Source organism: Hevea brasiliensis, chromosome 6 (assembly GCF_030052815.1).
Source record: "Hevea brasiliensis isolate MT/VB/25A 57/8 chromosome 6, ASM3005281v1, whole genome shotgun sequence".
NCBI classification, from domain to species: domain Eukaryota; kingdom Viridiplantae; phylum Streptophyta; class Magnoliopsida; order Malpighiales; family Euphorbiaceae; genus Hevea; species Hevea brasiliensis.
In genome coordinates this window covers 2,642,088-2,662,811 of record NC_079498.1, presented here as the reverse complement: position 1 = coordinate 2,662,811, position 20,724 = coordinate 2,642,088, and the positions used below count along the sequence as shown (strand labels likewise).

The 20,724-nt window shown below is 35.5% G+C and overlaps 3 protein-coding genes and 2 long non-coding RNA genes across 5 annotated transcripts; 1 reads left to right on the top strand and 4 right to left on the bottom strand.

Moving 5' to 3' along the window:
* Window positions 1-4,883: 4,883 nt before the first annotated feature.
* On the bottom strand, window positions 4,884-6,553 carry LOC110660524 (uncharacterized). The gene is made up of 3 exons (XM_021818864.2): window positions 6,347-6,553; window positions 5,434-5,548; window positions 4,884-5,342 (listed from the first exon to the last, which is right to left on the bottom strand). The coding sequence occupies exons 2-3, from the start codon at window positions 5,514-5,516 to the stop codon at window positions 5,213-5,215; spliced, it is 213 nt and encodes a 70-aa protein (XP_021674556.1). The 5' UTR covers window positions 5,517-5,548; window positions 6,347-6,553; the 3' UTR covers window positions 4,884-5,212.
* A 1,484-nt stretch (window positions 6,554-8,037) lies between these two features.
* LOC110660523 (cyclin-dependent kinases regulatory subunit 1) lies at window positions 8,038-9,281 on the bottom strand. Its single transcript, XM_021818860.2, has 3 exons — window positions 9,145-9,281; window positions 8,978-9,038; window positions 8,038-8,430 (listed from the first exon to the last, which is right to left on the bottom strand). The coding sequence occupies exons 1-3, from the start codon at window positions 9,195-9,197 to the stop codon at window positions 8,299-8,301; spliced, it is 246 nt and encodes an 81-aa protein (XP_021674552.1). The 5' UTR covers window positions 9,198-9,281; the 3' UTR covers window positions 8,038-8,298.
* LOC131180728 (uncharacterized) lies at window positions 9,155-9,464 on the top strand. Its single transcript, XR_009149353.1, has 2 exons — window positions 9,155-9,283; window positions 9,389-9,464. It is a non-coding gene; the product is annotated as an uncharacterized LOC131180728 (long non-coding RNA).
* Window positions 9,465-9,899: 435 nt separating this feature from the next.
* LOC110660522 (uncharacterized) lies at window positions 9,900-17,817 on the bottom strand. The gene is made up of 18 exons (XM_021818859.2): window positions 16,326-17,817; window positions 16,148-16,234; window positions 15,841-16,045; window positions 15,637-15,745; window positions 14,651-14,743; window positions 14,395-14,476; window positions 14,251-14,310; window positions 14,118-14,170; window positions 13,702-13,868; window positions 12,609-12,819; window positions 12,114-12,168; window positions 11,938-11,994; window positions 11,613-11,861; window positions 11,267-11,343; window positions 11,017-11,073; window positions 10,842-10,935; window positions 10,584-10,724; window positions 9,900-10,297 (listed from the first exon to the last, which is right to left on the bottom strand). The coding sequence occupies exons 1-18, from the start codon at window positions 17,469-17,471 to the stop codon at window positions 10,190-10,192; spliced, it is 3,051 nt and encodes a 1,016-aa protein (XP_021674551.2). The 5' UTR covers window positions 17,472-17,817; the 3' UTR covers window positions 9,900-10,189.
* Window positions 17,818-18,856: 1,039 nt separating this feature from the next.
* Window positions 18,857-19,759, bottom strand: LOC131180945 (uncharacterized). The gene is made up of 2 exons (XR_009149610.1): window positions 19,727-19,759; window positions 18,857-19,163 (listed from the first exon to the last, which is right to left on the bottom strand). It is a non-coding gene; the product is annotated as an uncharacterized LOC131180945 (long non-coding RNA).
* Between the last annotated feature and the right edge of the window lie 965 nt (window positions 19,760-20,724).

The window sequence follows — 20,724 nt, the reverse complement described above, 5'->3', positions numbered from 1 at the left end:
TGAATTTAAAGCCTGGCTAGACGTCCAGATACTTCGAAAAGGCGCTGATTCCCATGTTGTCCTTAGGGAATTCATTTCTCGGGCTATTGGTACTCTTCAAGATTGGTTCGCCTTGCTTGGAGAATATCACTAAGCTGAATTCTGCCATTTAACCATTCGGCAAGCTATCAATGCTATCTTCGTAGAATTTCTTGGAGATGCCTCTTTGTACAACAAGCAACTACGCCAAGAATTCTTTGACATGCGTTGTTGTTCCTTGAAGAGAGCAAATATAGAAAAGCATTACCAGCGTATGGTCCAACGATACTACTTCCTGAATGGCTACAATGATATAAACCTGAGGCATACCTATATCGCTTCTCTTCCTGAAGCATTGCAAGCAGAGCTACACCATAGCATTGCTACCACCCCCAGGGCCATGAATGCCATTAATGTTGGAGAAATACACCAAATGACATTAGCTTATCTGGAGAAGATGTGTGAGCAACAGAGACTGTTCAAAGACATTGTTAACAACAGTTAGACACTGAAAAATGTCTGTCAGAAGTCCCACCTTGCCATCAAATATAAAGAAAAGAACTGTGAATGTAAGCCCAAGAAGAAGAGCCATTACAAAAAGTATTCCGGTTCCAAAAGTATTCCAGTTCTTCATGAACAAAGACTCCTTTCAATCATCGAAAGAACAAGAAACCGGTTCTGTACTTCATAAAAAGGAGAATGGGCACAAAGAAATCTGATCGTTGTTACATTTGTGGAAACCGTGGACATTATGCAAAAAATTGTCCCAAGAATCCAAACAAAGCTATCAAGCTTCTATAGCACATTCAACAAGTCTCTCATATCTCCCTGGAACATGATGACATTGAGTCCCTGTTTTCATAACAAGATGAACCTGATGCAGATGTGTGAGCAACAGAGACTATTCAAAGACATTGTTGACAATAGTAAGACACTGAAAAATATCTGTCAGAAGTCCCACCTTGCCATCAAATGTAAAGAAAAGAACTGTGAATGTAAGCCCAAGAAGAAGAGCCATTACAAAAAGTATTCCAATTCCTCATGAACCAAGACTCCTTTCAAACATCGAAAGAACAAGAAACTGGTTCTGTACTTCAGAAAAAGGATAATGGGCACGAAGAAATCTGATCGTTGTTACATTTGTGGAAACCGTGGACATTATGCAAAAAATTGTCCCAAGAATCCAAACAAAGCTGTCAAGCTTCTACAGCACGTTCAACAAGTCTCTCATATCTCCCTGGAACATGATGAAATTGAGTCCCTATTTTCAGAACAAGATGAACCTGATGCAGAAACTATCTTTGCCCTTAGAGAAGATGATGCTGACTTTGACCAGACCCAATCTCCATCCTCAGATAGTTCAGAGTCCGACTCTGAAGCCCATTATCCATTTTACCTGGCCCAAAATATCCAATCCGCTCGCCCTACCTACAGCCCAAACACTATCCATATTCCTCTGGTTCCGTTACATATCCTACCTAGTAAATATGAACGGCCCATAAATGTTATTGGGTTTCTCGACACTAGAGCCCATAAGAGTATGATGAACCCAGCCATACTCCCTCCAGAATATTGGGTCCCACACACGAGTATTTCAAAGCAGCAGATGGAAACATTTTTAAAACCAACCTGATTACCAAACATCCCATTGGTATCCAGTTCTTTCCAACCTGCATCATCTGGACCAGAATCATTGGATCTAACCTCCCTGATAAAGACTTGTTGATTGCATAAGTATAAAATAGCACCTTCTGTTTTCCAGAAAGCCATGATAAAGATATTTGAGCATATACTTCACAGTGCTCTCATTTACATCGATGACATCCTACTGTTCTAAAAAAATGTCAAGGCTCATAAAGCACTTTTGACCACTTTTTAATCCATAGTGGAATCTTATGGCATAATGCTGTCTGAAAAGAATAGTTCTTTGGCACAATTTGATATTGATTTCCTTGGAACGCGGTTTAAAAATGGAAGGTACCAGCCAAGGCCACATATTACAGAAGAATTGCTAAAGTTCCCTGACAAAGATTTATCAACAAAACAAATACAGCAATTCTTAGGCATTGTCAATTACATCAGAAAGTTTATTCCTCATGTCGCTACACACACCTGCAAACTTTCAAAGATGCTCAAGAAGACTGCACCTCTTTGGGGAAAGGAACAGACAGAAGCAGTCAAGGCCCTTAAAGCAGTAGCTTTAAATCCACCACCTCTGAAGATTCTCAGTACAAGACATCGCACGCTTCAAACTGATGCTAGTGACACCCATTGGGGTGCTGTCCTTATCGAAGAAATCCAAGGAGGAAAATACATTTGTGGCCATGCCATCGGTGAATTTCCAGAATCCCAAAAGCATTATCACTCTGTGTACAAAAAAATCTTAACTGTCAAAAATGGAATCAAGAAGTTCGAGTTTCATCTCATTGGACATCATTTCACTGTGATCATGGACAACTCATCTTTCCCAAAGATTCTGGATTTCAAGAACAAACCCCTTCCTGAACCACAACTGTTAAGGTTAAAGGACTGGTTCGCCAAGTATAAATTTACAGTCCAGCACATAAAGGGAAAACACAATTTGATCCCAAACCTCTTGTCTAGACCGAGAGACCTTCACCTCATTAATTCTTGTTTTACATTTCCCTTGATCTTAATGGCTTCTTCCTCCTCTCCAAATACCCCTGATTTCCTTATCCCCACACCAGACAGCTTCCCTCCAGGTTGCTCTCCCAATCAACCCATTCCAAAAATAGCCAAATTTGCAAAAGACCATTTATTCCACTACTTAAGTGCCATAAATACTCTGAGGGGATTACTCCCTTCTTCCTCTCTCTTCATCCCTGACAATCCCTTTTTAACATGTTTCAGCATTCACCCAGACAGAGATCTTATTCTCGAAGAATTATGGCTCCTATGATGTATGATCACCCTATATTCTACGAGTATAGAGTTTCCTCTCTTAGCACTTTATCAATATACACTCAACAACACAAACAGGACTCTCTTGTTCATGTTCCTTGAATGGTTCAAGCCCATCTCTGCATGACAAAACAATATTAAACGGCTCATAGAGGTCCATGGAATTGAAGAAAGGCCTATCAGGACTCAGCCTACTATTAAGACTCTGTTTATCATGCACAGACCCTTTTTCAGAAAGTCTGATGGACTCCTCTGGTCTCAAAATTCTGAATATGAGTGGAGAACGTATAATGGATCAATCCTGGAAAAGGATGCAATGGGACCCCTAAGAAGACAATTGGTTGAACATCTCTGTGAGATAAATAATTACCATCCCCTGACTCCTCCTCATGTAAACTGCACGTTCCTAGGACCCATCCAATCCCTTGAAAATGAATCAATAAATTGGTCTAATCCAATCTGGCAAGATTCCCAAGATCCAATGAACATTGAAGCCCGTGAAGCTATCAAGAATGCTGACCCACCTTCTCCCACAGAATATGGACAATGGCCCAAGGACTTTTTTGGAATTGATGACTCGGATGATTCTGACTACCAGACTCTCAATCTGTCAACAACTCCATAATTAAAGTTTGCTGGCCATGTTGTTATGTAATAAGTGTATATGTTTTACTTTAAGAGTGTCGGTAGCAGGTTGCTACCCGGTTGCCTGTAAAAGTTAGAGTCTCTTAGTCTATATAAGGAGACTCTCAGTTCAGTTGTAATCAAGCTTTCCTCTAAGAAATAAAACCTCTCTGTTTTCATCTATGGCATTCTAATTTTTTCTTTCTTCTCTTGAAAACCCTAGAATGTGTATTATACTTATGCAATCAGAGACACGTATGCTCTACACTTGCCTCGTCAGAGGATCCTGTATATCAGAAATGTCTTTGTTATGATATTAGACGCGACAGTCCCGTTATCATATGTATAAAGTTATAAAAAGGCATAGTCAGAGAGTACCTATAAGAGGGAAGAGGCATAGCATGAGTAATTTATACGTATGGTAAAAGCTCCCGGCATCGACGTGGTAACTAAAATTAATTAGTCTCTATATTTTGAAAATACAATATTTTAAAAAACACATTCTTGAATGAAAATGAAAATTCTGTCATATGAAAACTAAATTTGAATTTACATTTTTTTTAAGAAAATTATTCAAATATTATCATTCAATTCCTCAGGCCTTTTTTTCATGTTTTCTCTATTGAAAAACAAATTTTCTAGATTCACCTATTAATTACTTGAAGTTTTAGAAAAATTGATTAATCTTTTTACATATATAATTGTACCCATTTCTATTAAAAATAGAAAATAGAGAGAAATTAAAAGGGAGAAAGGCTTGTGCACGTGCAAAGGGAAAGAATTATGGTGAGAAATATTAAGGGGAGAGTCAGGGCAGGGCAGTTAGGCATGAGAAAAATAACATGAAGACCAAAAAGGTAATATATTTTTTCAAAATACAAGACTATGTTTTATTAAAATTAAAATATTTGATTAACTAAAAATTTGATGAAGAAATTAAATAATTTAACAAAAGTAAAATACATTATTTTCAAAATACAGGATGATGTAATTTTTCCACCTTTATATGCACCCATTTTGGGACAGGTATAAGGCAACGGCATGAGTAAAGTTAAAATAAGTTTTAACTTATTTAAGAAAGTGTTTAGTAGCTTTTAAAATTAATATTTAACAACTACTAAACCTTAATTCCAAAACAGATGGAGTTCGTTATATAGATTATTTTTACTATTCAACTCTGTTAAACATGAATCCACATCAATATCCTCAGCTTGTAAGTAAAATAATGAGCATAAAAATTTCGATAAGAGTTATTATAATCAATTTTATATTAAATCAAGTTTATAATAGCTGCACTCAATTGCTATTTATTCCAAGTAGAACTAGGAACAAGATCAACTTCATTAGAATAAACCACTAGGCCACCAACTCCCAAGCCTAGGAAGAGAATACAGAATCTCTTGTGCCGAATATATAAACAAGGGAGAAGTAAAAATCACCAACTCAACCTATGGCTCATACACTTTTAACTGGTCAAGTAAAATTCTCGGTAGTTGGTACAGACTGCTAAAAAGAAGTTCACCATAACAATTATACCCAGAAAAAGAGAGAAAGAGAAGTGGATGATTTGAGCAAATGTGATTGTAAAGTTCACAAAAATAGACCGGTAGTTTACTTACCCCCAACAACATTCATTTAGCAAAACACATCATTTCTTTGGGTATGTCTGAGAGTCAGGTCCAATGTCTCTTGAACCAGTATTTATGTAAGGCCCTCGGAAAGTTGCTTGTGGAGGCAGTGGCTTTGATGAATCTATCACTGGCCTACTCCTAGATGACCTGTATAAGAAGGTTCATATTATTCTAACATCTACAAGCATGAAGAGAATGCAAATTCTAAGAATCATTAATAAGAATCCAATTTACTTACGCCATGTAAAAGGGAAATGCCAATCCAGCAGCAGCAAAAGCTAGTAAACCAGTTGCAACAATTGTGTTGCGCTTACGGGTCATCGAGATCAGTATAGATCAATTTAAGGAATGATCTATTGAAAGACAAACAACAAAATGTCAATGCCATCTTACTTAAGAATGCCATATGGAAATAAATTCATTTTAACCAAAAAAAAAAAAGTGCACATAGGCAGTGATTATGCACTCTATTCCCCATCACCCACATGTTATGACTTGCAAGCTTGAGCTGATATTACCATAACTCTACATTTTCAAGTCCTAATTCAACTGACTTAAAATACTCTTTCACTCTTTTTTCTTTTTGGGTGTATCTAACATAAGTTTGATGATCTTATATATGAATGAACGTAGTAAGTCTTAAATTAAATATTTGCGCCTGTGAGAATCAATTATGAGCACATTTTAATTGATCCTATACGAATCTCGATACAAATATTGAAATCGTCCTTATATACAAGTTCAAGGTTATAATAGCTGTACCCTTTATTTCTTCTGTCCCATAATGTACAAATTCAAAACAGGCTAAAGAAAAGAACACTCAATTCTGGAAATGCTTAGCTACAGCACTCTAGAAATGGTGATTCATGATAAGAGCATGTAGTGGTACAATTTGCACAACCTTGAGATTTCACTGATAAAAGTTATAAATTATAATCAATGAACAAATACATAACAAAAATCGTAAATCTACAAGAAATTTCTCAAAGCCGCTAAACAATATATATAACAAGTATAGAAGATTAATCTCCATGACTTTCAATTATCTATATGCAAGTTATATATACCCATAATTTCAATTAGGGAAAAAAAAATGGACAGCAGAGAACCCTAAGACGAACAAGATATCCCACTACAGTGAATTGAGTTACCTGATTAATTCGAATGCCGATTTAAATCCCGAGCAACCGAGTTAGAAAAGAGGCTGAGCGAGCAGAGGCGTTTAGAAGAGGAGAAGAACAGTATAAACAAAAGCTTGGCAATTGGAATGGAAGAACTGTGAGCTACTGCATTACGGAGGGGATGATCCGATGGAGAAGAGAAACAGAGGGGCAGATCAAATGAAATCAGATTGGGCTTTTTGGGGGTTGTTTTGCATTATAAAATAATGGATTTGAAATCCTATCTGGGCTGGGTTAAATCTCTGAATTCTTAGGCCCAAGTCCATAATCTCATCATATTTAAAATAATTTTCTATTTACCGTTAGATGATTAGTATAATAATCAAATATCTATTTCATAATGCTGAAAATTCATAAATGTAAACTCAACAGAATCAATTGCTAAATTTCACAACAAACTATAGGTCTATTTGACAGAGTGTTAAAAATTTATTTAAAGTTAAATTAACCATATTTTACTTAGAAAAACTCTAGAATAATTAAATAATTAGTTGTATTGCATGTGCATTGTGTAAATAATTTTTTTATTTATTATTATTATTTATTTTTAATATTTTTAAAATCATATTAAAACTTTTTTAATATTAAAATTTTCATTAATTATATTAAATGCAAATTAAATTTTATTAAAATTTTGAATATTAATATCATTGTCACCATATGATAAAAGATATGAATGAAAATGAGCAATTCCGAAAACTTCAACTCAATTAGGCTTTATCTATTTTTTTTGTTAAATAATTTTTTTATTATTTAAATTTCAAATATTTTTTATAATTAATAATTATAATTAAAAGAAAATAACAAATGGTAAAATTTTAAATTACTTTCTTAAACACATGGCATGATTTTATGAAATTATTTATATGCTTTAACTTTTATATATATATATATATATATATTTTTTTTTTCAACAATTTTTAGCCTCCTAATCACAATACAAGCCTATATCGTGCCAAAAAGTTGGAAGATGCAGAAGCAGAAACGCTTGCAGTTAGGGGAACATTTTCGCCCAGTTTTCTTCTTTGACCTATTAAATGATGTGTTCATATTGAAGTACATCGAGTGCACACAAAGGTAGAAGAAATGTATGCATAAGTGAGTTATATAATATCAAAGACTGTTAAAATTATCATAATTTTAATAGTGATCCAGTTCTATCTTTGAATCGTGTGCGTATATTATTTCTTTCAATAGGAAGAAAAAAAAAAGAAAGAAAAGGAAGACTTCCTAGAGGATTACTGATGGAAGCAGGAAAACAACTGGGGATCAAATTCAGCCATCTTCTGCACTTTTAATTTAGCCAAGGACAGTTGAGGAATTAAAATACAGGACAAATAATTCAATTAAAAATTATTAGATGTGGCAAAAACAAAAATTGAATGAACAAACAAGGAGATCAACCAACTAACAGTTTACCACTTTTCCTGCTATATTGAATCAGTTCCGAAAGTTCAATATATCAGGATATGTTCCATGGTGTAGAAAAATAATTCAATCATATATTAGATTTGAGAAATATTATAAAAGGTTTCCGATAACATAGCTAAAACACACCCAACTACACAATTATCTAAATACTGTGCTTCCAGAGACTAACCAGAACCACACATACCAAAGAGTATCAATCCAAATCCACCATTAATTTTGGATCAACAACATCCAACCAACACACAAGAAAGTATCATATATCTAATCAAGTGATGCCAATAACACCAAAACATCAAGGTCAGAGTTAATAAAGAAAGAAACAAGAACCCATAATGAAATTCTCCAAAGGAGAGAATTACAACAGAACACTAGGAAATTCCAAATTATCCATGTTTCATACTGCTTACGCAGAGCATAAACCAAACTATTTTGTATTTGACATTTTCCACATATCGGGAGGTAAAACTGATCACTTTAGCAAGCATATTTTGCTAAGCTTGATTCTCCTGCTGCTGCTGATAGTTCAAGGGCCTCCTGAAGAGCATGATATGTGGCTCAGGGCGATGAATTGCATAGTGGACCCAACCACGGCTCTGCTGAACACCAATAGCACGCCATTCATTCTGCAGAACCAAATTAACAAAAAAAAATGCTAAGAATTTCAGCAAACTTAACTGCTCATAAAGACCATATATAATGTGCAAACAATCAAAGAAAATGAAAACTTTAGGTTTTAAACTGCAAATAAATGCCTTGAATTTACTCAATGTGCTTCAAAAGCTAAATGAAATGCAATAATAGCATCTTAGTAAGAAATTTGACAAAATGAAACAAAACCCTAAATCCAACAACATTTCCAATTTCCTCTAAAGCACATTATTTTCTTGTTCTCCATCCAAATCTCAGTCCCAGTGATTCTGTTATGATTTTATACACATTGAATTTCTATCTTCAGAAAAGAGGAACTAGAAACCCAGAATCCTGCATTATTTTTCTTGATCTCAATCCAAAAATTAGACAATAATTGCGTACAATTAACCGAAAACATTCAAATAACACAAAAATATATTTAAATATAAGACAGCCACAAAATTAAAATCAATGATGAAACCATATAATAAAATGCCTATTAAGAGACACAGCAAAGAAAACCCCCCCAATTGAACTTACTTCAGAGAGAAGCCGATTCTTTGGAAGAAGCTTTGCCACTTCAGGAGGGAGCACCACATGCCTGTACGGAAAACATTAAGAACAGAATTACCACCCAATCAAGCAACACTCTAAGGAAGTAAAGACTGAAAGGAAGAGATTAAAGCGATGATTAATGTAATTAATACCTGTACTCATAAGTGTCATCGAAATACTTCTCGGAGTACTGGATCTGACCCATCTTCCACTCTACTAGGGATTTTAGTCTCAATCAAATTCCACTTTCAAGTCGGTTGTCCAGTTTTCTTCAAGACTTATAATTGATCTGTGAAAACTGAAGCAATATCAAAGAAGAAACAGGATTCAATGAAATCACAAGTGCACAGATCAGTAAGGGAAGAATCGCAAAGGGAATTTCATACCTCGAGAGAGAGAGAGAGAGAGAGAGAGAGAAAAGTGGCGAGAATATGTGGGTTTTGATAAAGAAGAGACAAAAAGCGCAAATGAAGGGGAATTATTGGGGGCAAATTGTAATTGTATTTGCTGAATGTGATTAATTTAATTGACAAGATGGAATGTAATGGATTTTTAAATTTCAAATTTTTGAATTTTTCCCGCTTTTAAAATAATCAATTACTAAATCCACAACTTTTCGATTTTTTTATGTATACCTTTGATTCCATTGGATACGATAATTATTTAAATTCTCTAAATAAAATGTTAATCATTTAAATATATTAATTATAGGATATTAAAAATAATGATTTACAACTAAAATTTTAATGTGCTTTAAGTAATAAAAGCTTTAAAATGATTAAATAATTTTCAATAATTACTTTTTAAATTTCAATTACATTAAAATTAATGATTTTATTCGTATATTTTTAAAAAATATATGATATAATTTCTCACATTTAATTTTATTAATTATTAAAGAAATTCCTTCAAAGAGCAAAGGTTGCTTCCATTCACTATCAAGTCAAAACTATGCAAGTTTACTGCAAATGTAGAGCCCCCTAGCGCCTGTATACATATCAACTGCCTATGATCTCTTTCCACTTTCCTTCTACAAAAAGAATTTTTTGTAAAAACCCTGTGAGCTTCAACTATAACCATCTATATCCTGTACACTAACTTGCAAAAACATATCCCTGTACATTAAAAGGAATTTGACTCCCCCAAAATTTGCTTTCCCTACTTGTATGAAAAGCATTCCACTCATTCCTTCATCATTCAACCACCTTCCGATCGACCAACAATCCGGCACTTGGGGACTGGCTTCTGCAGCATTGATGTCCCTTGAAACACCATCATTTGATAATTCTTCCTAAATTTCATAAACTGCAATACGGCATAATGTATAAGTATGGAGATTATTTCATTAATAGAATACTTATTGAAAATTACAAAATACTGCAAGTGATAATAGGAGAAGCTGAAAAGTTTTGAGTGTATTAATAGGAAGAAACTATCTACCACCACAGAATTCAAAACTTGCTAGTTGAAAAACATGTTAGGACACAAGACATGCACATCTAACTAATCAGTAGGAAGATCGGTTTAGGAGGTTAACAAGCAGAAAGCACACGCACGCATGTATACTTAGATCATGAGAACATGTCCGCACCTCTTCTTGGGTTAACTTGCTGAAACCAAATTTATTTGTCCAAATAGATTCAGCTTCTTCGGCTGCAGGAAGTACAAGATTCTTAACATTGAGAAACCCAAGTAGCTTCTCAATACAAGTAAATAAGGCCTGAAAATAACCCTACAGATGTAAAAACACCATTGCAGTCAGAAATGCTATCCGAGAAGGAATCCTTAGATAGACACAAACAAACAATAGCAAAACAATGAGCATGTCCAGTGCAGCATGTCATATCACCTGTCCTTGGACTTTGCTCCTAGTTGCAACTAAAGGAAGCTCTGCCAATTCCTGGCCAAAAAACCTAATGATTGCAGATGACACCACCACTTGGCTGCACAAGTAATCACTAATCAGTATATATTATAACTGGAAAGCAAGATGCCGAAAAGATAACATTCTTAAAAATTCTTACTTGACAATCAATACAGCACAATACATGCCACCCAGTTCCTGTCCTTTGACACTATCTCTGCAAAATCAAATTAATGCATTCATTCACCAGCACATTGGATGTGGCACAACCAATAATAAGATCATAGAGAAGAAAGAAAGAAAGGGTCCAATGTGTAAAATAAAAAAAAATAAAAAAAATAAAAACTAAAATGTGTTCAAGCTACTACTTAGTGCAGGGCCTGCAGGCACAAGTGCATATCATTACTTACCCAAAAACCATTGATGGGATGAGGTCACAGTCAGCTTTGGCAGAAGTTCCAGCTACAAGAATAGGATCAAATTGCTCCTGACCTCATAAAGGGTGTAAAAAAAATAATTAAGACGAGGAAAAATCAATAAATGGCCAACAACTATATACATACTCCTGACTCATGATTGAATGAGCACAGGAACATATCAAAATTGCACAGAACCAAACAGCAAGTAAAGGCAAGAACACCTCCTCATGAAGTTCAAACAAATTTCAGCAAAATGAATACTTTTAACAAAATAAAGAAAGTGATCATTTCCTATTAAATGAAAATATTCTAAACACAGCAAAGAGCAATCTCTTACCTGGAAAATAGAAAGGGCTTCAGATAGTAATGCTTCAGTATCACCAGAAGGATCTATTTTTCCATTAAGAAGCCTCCATCTCACATCAATGCTGTCGCCAGTCTCCAAAATGTTTTCCTCATGCTTCTTTTTTATGGCATTTAAACATGAATCAGGAAGCTTCTCTTCTCCACGAACAACCAATTTCTCCAAAGCCGAATGAATTCTGTTGCAGTCTGTGCAACAGAACCAATTCCCTTTGGGCAACTCCTGCAGTGTAAACTGTGTCAAAATTTTCTACATTGAATAACCACTTTTGCATTATAAAGAAACAATATTATGGCACCTTTAGATCCTCCATGTTGTGATCCTTTAAACAGCCGACATGGAACTCCTTCTCACACTAGGGAAATTCCACACGAATTAGAGCACAACATAATTGGAAATACATTAAAAAATAGCAAAGATTATAAACCAAAATGTTTTGACAAGCATACACATGATTTTAACTTTTTTAAGTACCTGATCACAAAGTAGAACAGTTCGAGGACCAAATGACTTGTCAAAATCATGGCCCCTGCAAGGATCAACAACAAATTGAGAAATTACAGTTCAAACAAAAAAAAAAAAGAGTGAGAGAGAGAGCCAAAAAGAGATTGAGAATTCACAACTCAGGCCCAAATATAGTCTTCAAATGTCAGTGTCTAAACCAACACCAAAAAACATCCATAGCAGCAACTCTGGACACCCATTTTATGTCCAACCTCCATTTGCCAAACATACATAACAAACGCCCAATCATACACTTAACCAACCTTGCACCACAAACTACTGACTAAATCTACCTACAACTGTAAATACACTGTAACATCAGGTGCAAGTGCAAGCATAAGAACAAGTGCAAGTGCAATCTTACATTATCCGTAGGATAACTCGGTTATTACATGCTTAATCAAGAAGAGGAAAAGGTAAGACTACACTATTCATATTCAACATAGTGAGATACAAGCACTCCACCTGCATAACACACATCCACCAAATTCAGATTCTAGTGTCTTGACAATACGAATGCATCGCCTTGTTATCTGTTCTATTGGATCAATTCCTGCAACTCTTCCTGCTGCTATTGCATTGGCATTACGCTCCACAAACTTTTCTTTCTGGAAGGTATTCAAGCAAAATTTGCAATACCATTTACCATCCGGAATTGCTGGTAGAGAAAGACACTCTGCAATTGAAATATAATGAATATGAAATTAAGCAAATCAGAGGTAGATAATCAACCAAAAAAAAAGGATAGAACACGTTGAACAAAGAAAGAAAATGCAATGTGGAATCATCCTTATGGAGAACCTAGGCAACTAATTTCAAGTGTCCAGGCACTTTATTGAATTTGTACAAAGAGTTTAAATAGCTTAAGAAGAAAGCTCAAATGCAAACACAATGTAACATATATATATCTATGCACCAATGTATTATGCATATTCATAATAGTGTTCTGCAACATACTGAAAATATAGGTACACACTATCATGGCAAATTTAAAATACAAGATGGCAATATTCCCCATCTATTTTCCTTGGCCAGCAGCTATCACTCTCAGTCATCCTTTCCCAAAAGGAGCACTTAGATCCTGTAAACTTGTCTCATTTCCAAATTTTCACTGCTTTTTTCACACCAATTCCAGGCCTCAAGGTGCCATTGCACTGGGGACTACCACTACCTATGAGGATTGATATCAACAAAGATGCATTATGCATACACCAAAAGCAAAGCAACAACAAAGCTAAAGAAATAAACTAGCATTTGAATACAATTGTTCTCTTTTCTTCAGTAGGGCAATTGTTGACTGTGCCAACAGATGTATAGAACTTTGCATGACACTTTTTTCTATAAGCTGCCTTTGTTACCCACCAATACACTTTCAACAACTGAACTGATCATTATACACACACACACACACACACACACACACACACACACACTCCATGATCTCCATCTCAATTATTTAAATCTAAAATTTTAGAAACCATCTCAAAATAACACAAACAATTAAAGAGAGAGAGAGAGAGAGAGAGAGAGAGAGAGAGAGAGAGAGAGAGAGCTCCACCTTTATGATAAGCCCTTGGACATATATCACAACACAAAAGATTCCCACCATCTCGACAAATTTGGCACAGGTCATCATTTTCATGGGCAGAGAACTTCCGAGTTTTGGATAGTGATATTGCCAATTCATGAAGAGACACACCATTAGATGTGTAAATGTGCAGATAACTGTTCAAAAAAAAAAGACAAATCAAAAATAAATTAAAATAAAATACAACAGGCACATAAAACAAAAAAAAAAACTATTACTTCCAATTTCCAATGGCTTTCTGCGCAAAATAGGCAGTCCTGACGACTGCAGGTATTGCCATTTAATCATGCCATGGAACAGTAAAGTGTAACTTTTGAGTTTTTAATATAGCAAGGAATAATCTTTGGAACCAAGACCAACTAAGGTTTCTAAACATATATACTCACGGTTTTCGACGTGATGCCCAACCAGCATGGGCTTCAAATTGGGAGGGGCTGACCTGCTCAGTACATGCCAACAAAATCAGATCTCTAACCGAGTACACCAGAAAAAAACAAAATCCAACGGAAGAAAAATTACCTCAGCATTGCAGCAAGAACAAAATATGCCAAAACCCTTCTTGTATCCAACCAGCAATTTCTGCCAACAACATATTAAAAATCAGAAAATGCACATTCGAATCAAATGCACCAAAAATAGATATGCCATCACAGTAGCAACAACCTGTCCTCTAGAATAATAAGCAACTTCAGTTCCATCCGGCAAGACATCTTCCTCGAAAACCAACTTATGCATCCGCAAATCCCTATTGAAAAGGACAAATAAAGCCAAAAAGCTTATACCTCTGAACAGAAAAATTACAAAAAAATATTTATCTAGATTCTACACAATAGAACCTGATAAAAATTAAACACAAAATAACAAATAAAAGAATACAAGATGAATGCCCCACTATTAAGAAGAAAAATAAGAAGAATACTTTGTTGTAAGTCTCCCCTGACTCTTGCTCCGTGACGAGGTACACTTTGACACACTGTCAGAGGACTTTGGAACCGGAAGTGGTTTTGGAGTTCTGAAACAAGACAATAGAAACATATGAAATTTTTTAGCAATAAAAACCAGAAAAAGATTTTCAGTCCAAATTTATTATGCAACAAAGAAATCTGATTATCAACAATTACACCCAGGAAATGTAAATATTAAATTGCATACGTATGGGATTTGTAGTTAGTTAGAAGCACATAATTCTGTCTTTGACTAAAAAACAAATCCTATACACAGGTTTTGCATAAAGTTAAGCAAAAGAATGTAAAAACAGAAGATAAACTGATCTAACAAGCTTTATAGTTAGCAATCCACATGAAGACACTGTCATATTTAATATAAATATAAAGGAGAGAGAAATAGACGGGCAAGAAACTGAGAAATTTGTGATGACACAACCACTCATGATATTAGAAATTAGAAGACCACAAAATATAAGAGCAGGAACATGGGTACTTACAATTGATCAATCAAATATAACAAACAAAGTAGCAAAAAATTGAACATACCCGGTAAAATGTGGTGTACATCCAACACCCATACTAAGTCCAAGCAACACACATATACTATCAATTGAAGTTAACCAATCAATCATATGATAGCTGTAATTCTTAGTTATAATGTTACCGCCAAATGCCACAAACTTTAGCACATGAAATTGTAGTCAATATAACAAAGAGAAGAAAGGAAAAGATTTTCCAATACAAAATAGGGCCAGAATCAAGGCCATCATGCTCCAATCGATTGCCCTCATGTAGTCTAGGATGAAGTAACTTGCTCATGAAAGGGAACCATCAAATCATGAGATGAAAATACACTAGGATTTTGAATTCATCATTCATTACATAACTATATATAACATGTAGATTCTAGAAAAATATATTGTCAGTGATTTAAGCATAGAAATATGGTTCAGCATACCCTTTGTCTGAATCTGTTGTCCCTGATAAGCTCGCTTGAGAATCTCTCAACCCCATGCATTGACTACATAATACCATTGATTTTCCAGCATCAACCCCAGCAATTGACCCTGCAAACCATCAAATATAACCCCGACACTTAATGTCTGAAAATATACCCATGAAGAAAGAAATCAATCATATCAGCTGTTGTGTAAATTTAAACCTCTGCAGTTCAGACAGAAAGCAGATTTCTGCAAAGATGAACAACCAATAGAAAGCCGAATAGCTTCATCCACCGTCTCCAATGATGCATCCTTGCATGCATTCATCACATCACGAAGTGTATTCCCATTCTCCAGGTAAATATACTCTGGTGGACGTTTATTTGCACTGCCAGCATGCAGCTCAAATAAAGAAGGTGTAACAACCTGTATTTACATTTGACAACAAAATGCTCTCAATAATTCAACCAAAAAGCCCTATCAGTTCTAAACACATGATAATATTTCAAAATTATACACATTACTCACTTCATTTCCTCCACAAGCGCTACAAAAACAGAGAATCCCCGATCCCTTGATAACTCCGCGCAACCCTGTCTCTCCAGGAGCTCTCGCCTACAATCAAAAGAGCCCTAGCTAAGAGTTGAAACAGTAATGATAGCTCCTAGGAATTCATATAAATTATTATCGTAAAGTCAAGTCATACCTTATAGCCCCGCATATACTTCACCTTTGATCCCTCTAATATCCCCGAATCAAGAAGATCCTTCAACTTCGATGGAAATTTCTTTGATGCATCATTCTTCACCGTCTTCAACAGTGGATGGGAATTGGCAACCGAGGAACTACCTGCATCATCAATACTTGAAATTGCTTTCGCATCATTCCCTCCCACACCATCTTTAGCAGTGGATTCTTTCACTGTCTCTTTCTTTGGCTTCAGCAATGACCTGGTAAACCTCCTAAGAGGCTTCTCCTGCGGCTCACTATTACTATCATTAACCAAAATTGGCGATGACTTATTAATAGGAATTACAGGTGCCCTGCTAGTCCCCTCTTCAGATACATTATTCCCGTCACCCTTCACTTCAGAATCACTGTTGCTTCCCGAAATTGTATTCACTGTCACCTTCCCAAGCTCGTTCTTTGAATCCTCGTCCATTAAAACTGGCACTGACCCCCTAGTTCCTTCCTCACATTGATCATTCCTGTCACCTTCCTTAGATCCTCCATCCATCATAACCTCATCCAAATAATTTCCTTTCACTAAACCCTCATTATTCATGGAATTTGGCAACGAATCACTGGTCTTTTCTTCACATTCATCATTCCTATTATAATCTCCCTGCAAGTCCTCATTCATTACAGCGATTTCAGGCTCATTGCTCTTCACTGTCTCCTCTACACACATTGAAGACACTCCATTATCTTTCTCTTGCACAAGCCCCACAACCCCACCATTTATTTTCCCTCTCGAAAGAGGAACTGATTCAATCAAGCCAACCTTTGCCTCCTCATCCCCACTCCCCAATTCCACCACATCACTTTTCGCCTCCTCTTCCCTCATCGCCTCCACTGCATCTCCACCACCCACCATTTTCTCCCCCAAATCCCTCACCTTTTCAACTTTTTTGGCCTCCTTTGAGCCATTGGCTTTCAACCTCTTCTTATTAATAGATCTCTCTGCAATTCCATTCACTGGGGAGTCTCCAGCCTCAGGCCGCCTAGCCCGGGTCCGACCCAAAGACCCAGAGATCTCTGAGTGGGCCCTGAACGCGAACTCAAATTCGCGTTTCAAACCTGGTCGGACCTTCGCCACCAGCATATCCTTAGCCTCCGTTCCGTTTGCCATATATAAGAATCAGATTCCAAAAAACCGTCTGGGTTTCCTTCTTTCGTTCTCTCTGGTTAATGGGTCAGTTTCAGATTGAGATTTGAATCATATAAGCAGCTATTTATCAAATAATTTGCGCCTTTTCACCTCTGAATTATATTGTTGGCATATGATTTTTCGAATTGGAGAGGATAATCTGAAGGGATTTTCGCAACTGAAAAGATAGAGGAACAGGTTAGGGTTAGAGAAACGAGGATAGAGGCGAGAAGGGTAGAGGTCGGTTCATTAGATTGAAGAAGGAAAGGAAAAAAGGAAAAAAAAACAGCGGATTACAGAGAGAGAGAGAGAGGGAGAGATGTGTGGGGTTAACTAAAGGGCGAGGTGGAGACAGAGGAGGACACCTCAATTTTATTTGAATGACCAAACTAGCCCTAGCAGAATACAAATGATCTTTGCTCTTTTCTGCTTTTTTGCTAATCAGGGTCTTATTTTATGGTTTATTTTGGTACATACAAGTCCTTAGGGTTTTTTATTTTTACGTTTTCGGCCACATTTTTATAATTCTTGTTTTTATTGTCGGATTACACAATACTTAATTGTATTAGTCCAGTGAATAAGAATGGAAGCCTCACTTCTGCAGTTTGGAGCAATCAGTGGCGTTGGATGTCCATAGGCCGCCCTTCTTTGGACAAAGCTCTGGTAGAGGGTTTCGATCTCTTCACCAACACGTTTATGGAATCTTCGATTTTGGATCCTCTGCTTTTTTAGTGGACCGGTTTGCCGCGCAACTCCAGGTAGAGAGAGGTGAGCATTCAGTTAATCAAATCGAACTAAATTAAATTTTTAATTAATTCAATTATTAATCTGATTTTAAAAATATTAATCACACTAAAATTAAGAAAAAATTGAAATTAATCAAAATTAAAAATATTTGGCCAGTTATCTATTGTAATCGAATTAATCGAAAAAAATATATATATTTTTTATATTATTAATTATTTAATAAAAATATTAACAAAAATGTATTTATATTCTTTTTTATTTATAAAAATAATAAATATAATTTAATATTAATAAGATAATAATTATAAGCTAAATATTATTATAAAATCATAAAAATAATAATTATAAATAATATAATATTAATAAAATTATAATTAATATATTAATTAATTGAAATTAAATTATTTCTATAACATCCTGTGCGGAAAGGAATATCTCGGCTAAGAGCGATTTTCTAAGAGAGGACAAGGCTAGGACGATCCTGTCACGACCCAACCTATGGGCCGGACCGGCACTAGGACCTGGGCCAGCCTAAAACCTCCGAGGCCCGTAGTAAGCCTAACTATTCCTCAACCCATAACCAAGCCCACAATTTAGGCCCAATATGTATATAAAAATAATTTAAATTAAACTGTTATAATTTTATTTCGGGCCATCTTAGCCCAGAAATCATCAGAGACTAAAATTAGGGGAGCCCGGCTCAACCCTGTTACCTCATTTCACAAACTGTTTAAATACCATACAAATCTTCATTTATTAATCTGAAAAATTTAAATTAACACGATTCCTAATAAGGTCCACACTATTACTAACACATGCGGAGTTCTAGATTTTAAATTTAGAAAAGATAGTAACACAATTAAATAACCTACGTTAAACCTGCGAGGAAGAAAACAGGTTGCTCTGTAAAATAACTCCTCCTGTGGCCTGGAAAAATATTGAACAGGAGTGAGCGTTCGACTCAGAGAGTAAAATATCAATTTTAACCATAATCTCTATAACTATCTAAAGCTAATGCACCCTGTAGAGTGAAATGCAACATCAACAACAATTGCACATCATAACATCAAAAAGGTAATTTGGAGCACTCACACACCCAATAATATCAATCATAATATATGGGAGCTGATCCCTATCTGACTCTCTTAATTCCAAGCGTGCGTGAAGAACTCATTTCGGACTTCCACTTAATAACCAAATCGGGGTCCCAGTGAAGAACTCAAGCGTGTCTACCCGAAGGACCGGTCCCCGAAGATCTCAAGCCGTGTCCACCCGTCCTATCCATAGTCCACACCACATCACACGCACGCCAACGCACGCACGCTGCTCCAAATTACCACAACAACATACATGGCACTTTAACAGTTGTGAATGCAACATAAAACGTGCCTAGAGTTTAACTACATAGATATATGCATATAGGTGATGCATGGGCATGCTTGAACATATAATAATATTGAAATTACAATTAAAATTAATATTTTACTCACAGTACACCGATGACTATTGTGGTCTTTGGATGCGAAAAATAGTGACCTCGATCACCTAATAATTAAATTATAAATTTATTAGTACTAAGTTAAGAGAAAACTCTAAAGAGGCAATAGACACCTAATTCATGCAGGAAATCCGTGAGGTTTTCCTATACCTAGGACCTACCCAACCTGCAAAAAGGCTCAAATAACACTTCTAAATTCTCAATTTCCACAATCACATCTCATCAATATCACATGGCCCCTCCTGGGCCCTCCAAATCAGACAATACTCAAAATCTTAAAAATTATATTTTAGTCCCTATAATTGACATTTTTCAAAAATCCACTCAAATAAGCTCTAAAAATTCTAAAATTTTGCCCCGCGGTCATTAATAATATTATAAGGCTATTGCAAAATGAATTGAAATTTTCTAATCACCCATGAATATTTTATTCAAGAATTTTACTCGATTCCATAAGTTTCCAACATCTAACATATTCTTAATTCAACCCAATTAAATATTCACATATTTAAACCTCCATCCTCAAGCTTCAACCAATTATATAAAATTTAATTATCTAAATTTCAAATAATCTTATATGCCCATATGCTAAAAATCTAACTAAAATCCATCTATATTTTTCAAAAATATTCTACAATCACTCAAAAATTCAACAAACACCATAGAATATCTCCAAATAATTTTTCTTTCATCATATATTTTTCTTAGAATTTTTCTCCAATTTTTTCCTGTTTAAGAAACACTGTATTTATGCTCCACAGACAGAGAAATAATAAAAATTGTCTTACCCGAAGTTTATCTGTGTCTCAAAAATTTCAAAAATTTATGAGGAAGCCTCTGGAAGTTGAATCACCTCCATAGCCTATCGGAGCCACCACCGGAACCACCGCGCACGGTGACCGGCCGCTGGTCGCCTGCGACATTTGCCGGATCTGATCATACCACCATGTTCCTCTCCTCTTCCTCAGTCCATATGTGGTCTCGGATCGT

Coding starts and splice junctions, on each gene's coding strand:
- LOC110660524 (XM_021818864.2), bottom strand. CDS start 5,516: ATGACCCGTAAGCGCAACACAATTGTTGCAACTGGTTTACTAGCTTTT. Junction 5,343..5,433: donor GCATTTCCCTTTTACATGGC/GTAAGTAAATTG, acceptor CTTCTTATACAG/GTCATCTAGGAGTAGGCCAG.
- LOC110660522 (XM_021818859.2), bottom strand. CDS start 17,471: ATGGCAAACGGAACGGAGGCTAAGGATATGCTGGTGGCGAAGGTCCGA. Junction 12,169..12,608: donor GGTGGATGTGTGTTATGCAG/GTGGAGTGCTTG, acceptor TGATCCTTGCAG/GGGCCATGATTTTGACAAGT. Junction 11,995..12,113: donor CTGTTCTACTTTGTGATCAG/GTACTTAAAAAA, acceptor GAATTTCCCTAG/TGTGAGAAGGAGTTCCATGT.
- LOC110660523 (XM_021818860.2), bottom strand. CDS start 9,197: ATGGGTCAGATCCAGTACTCCGAGAAGTATTTCGATGACACTTATGAG. Junction 9,039..9,144: donor GATGACACTTATGAGTACAG/GTATTAATTACA, acceptor TTTTCCGTACAG/GCATGTGGTGCTCCCTCCTG. Junction 8,431..8,977: donor AGAATCGGCTTCTCTCTGAA/GTAAGTTCAATT, acceptor TTGGTTCTGCAG/AATGAATGGCGTGCTATTGG.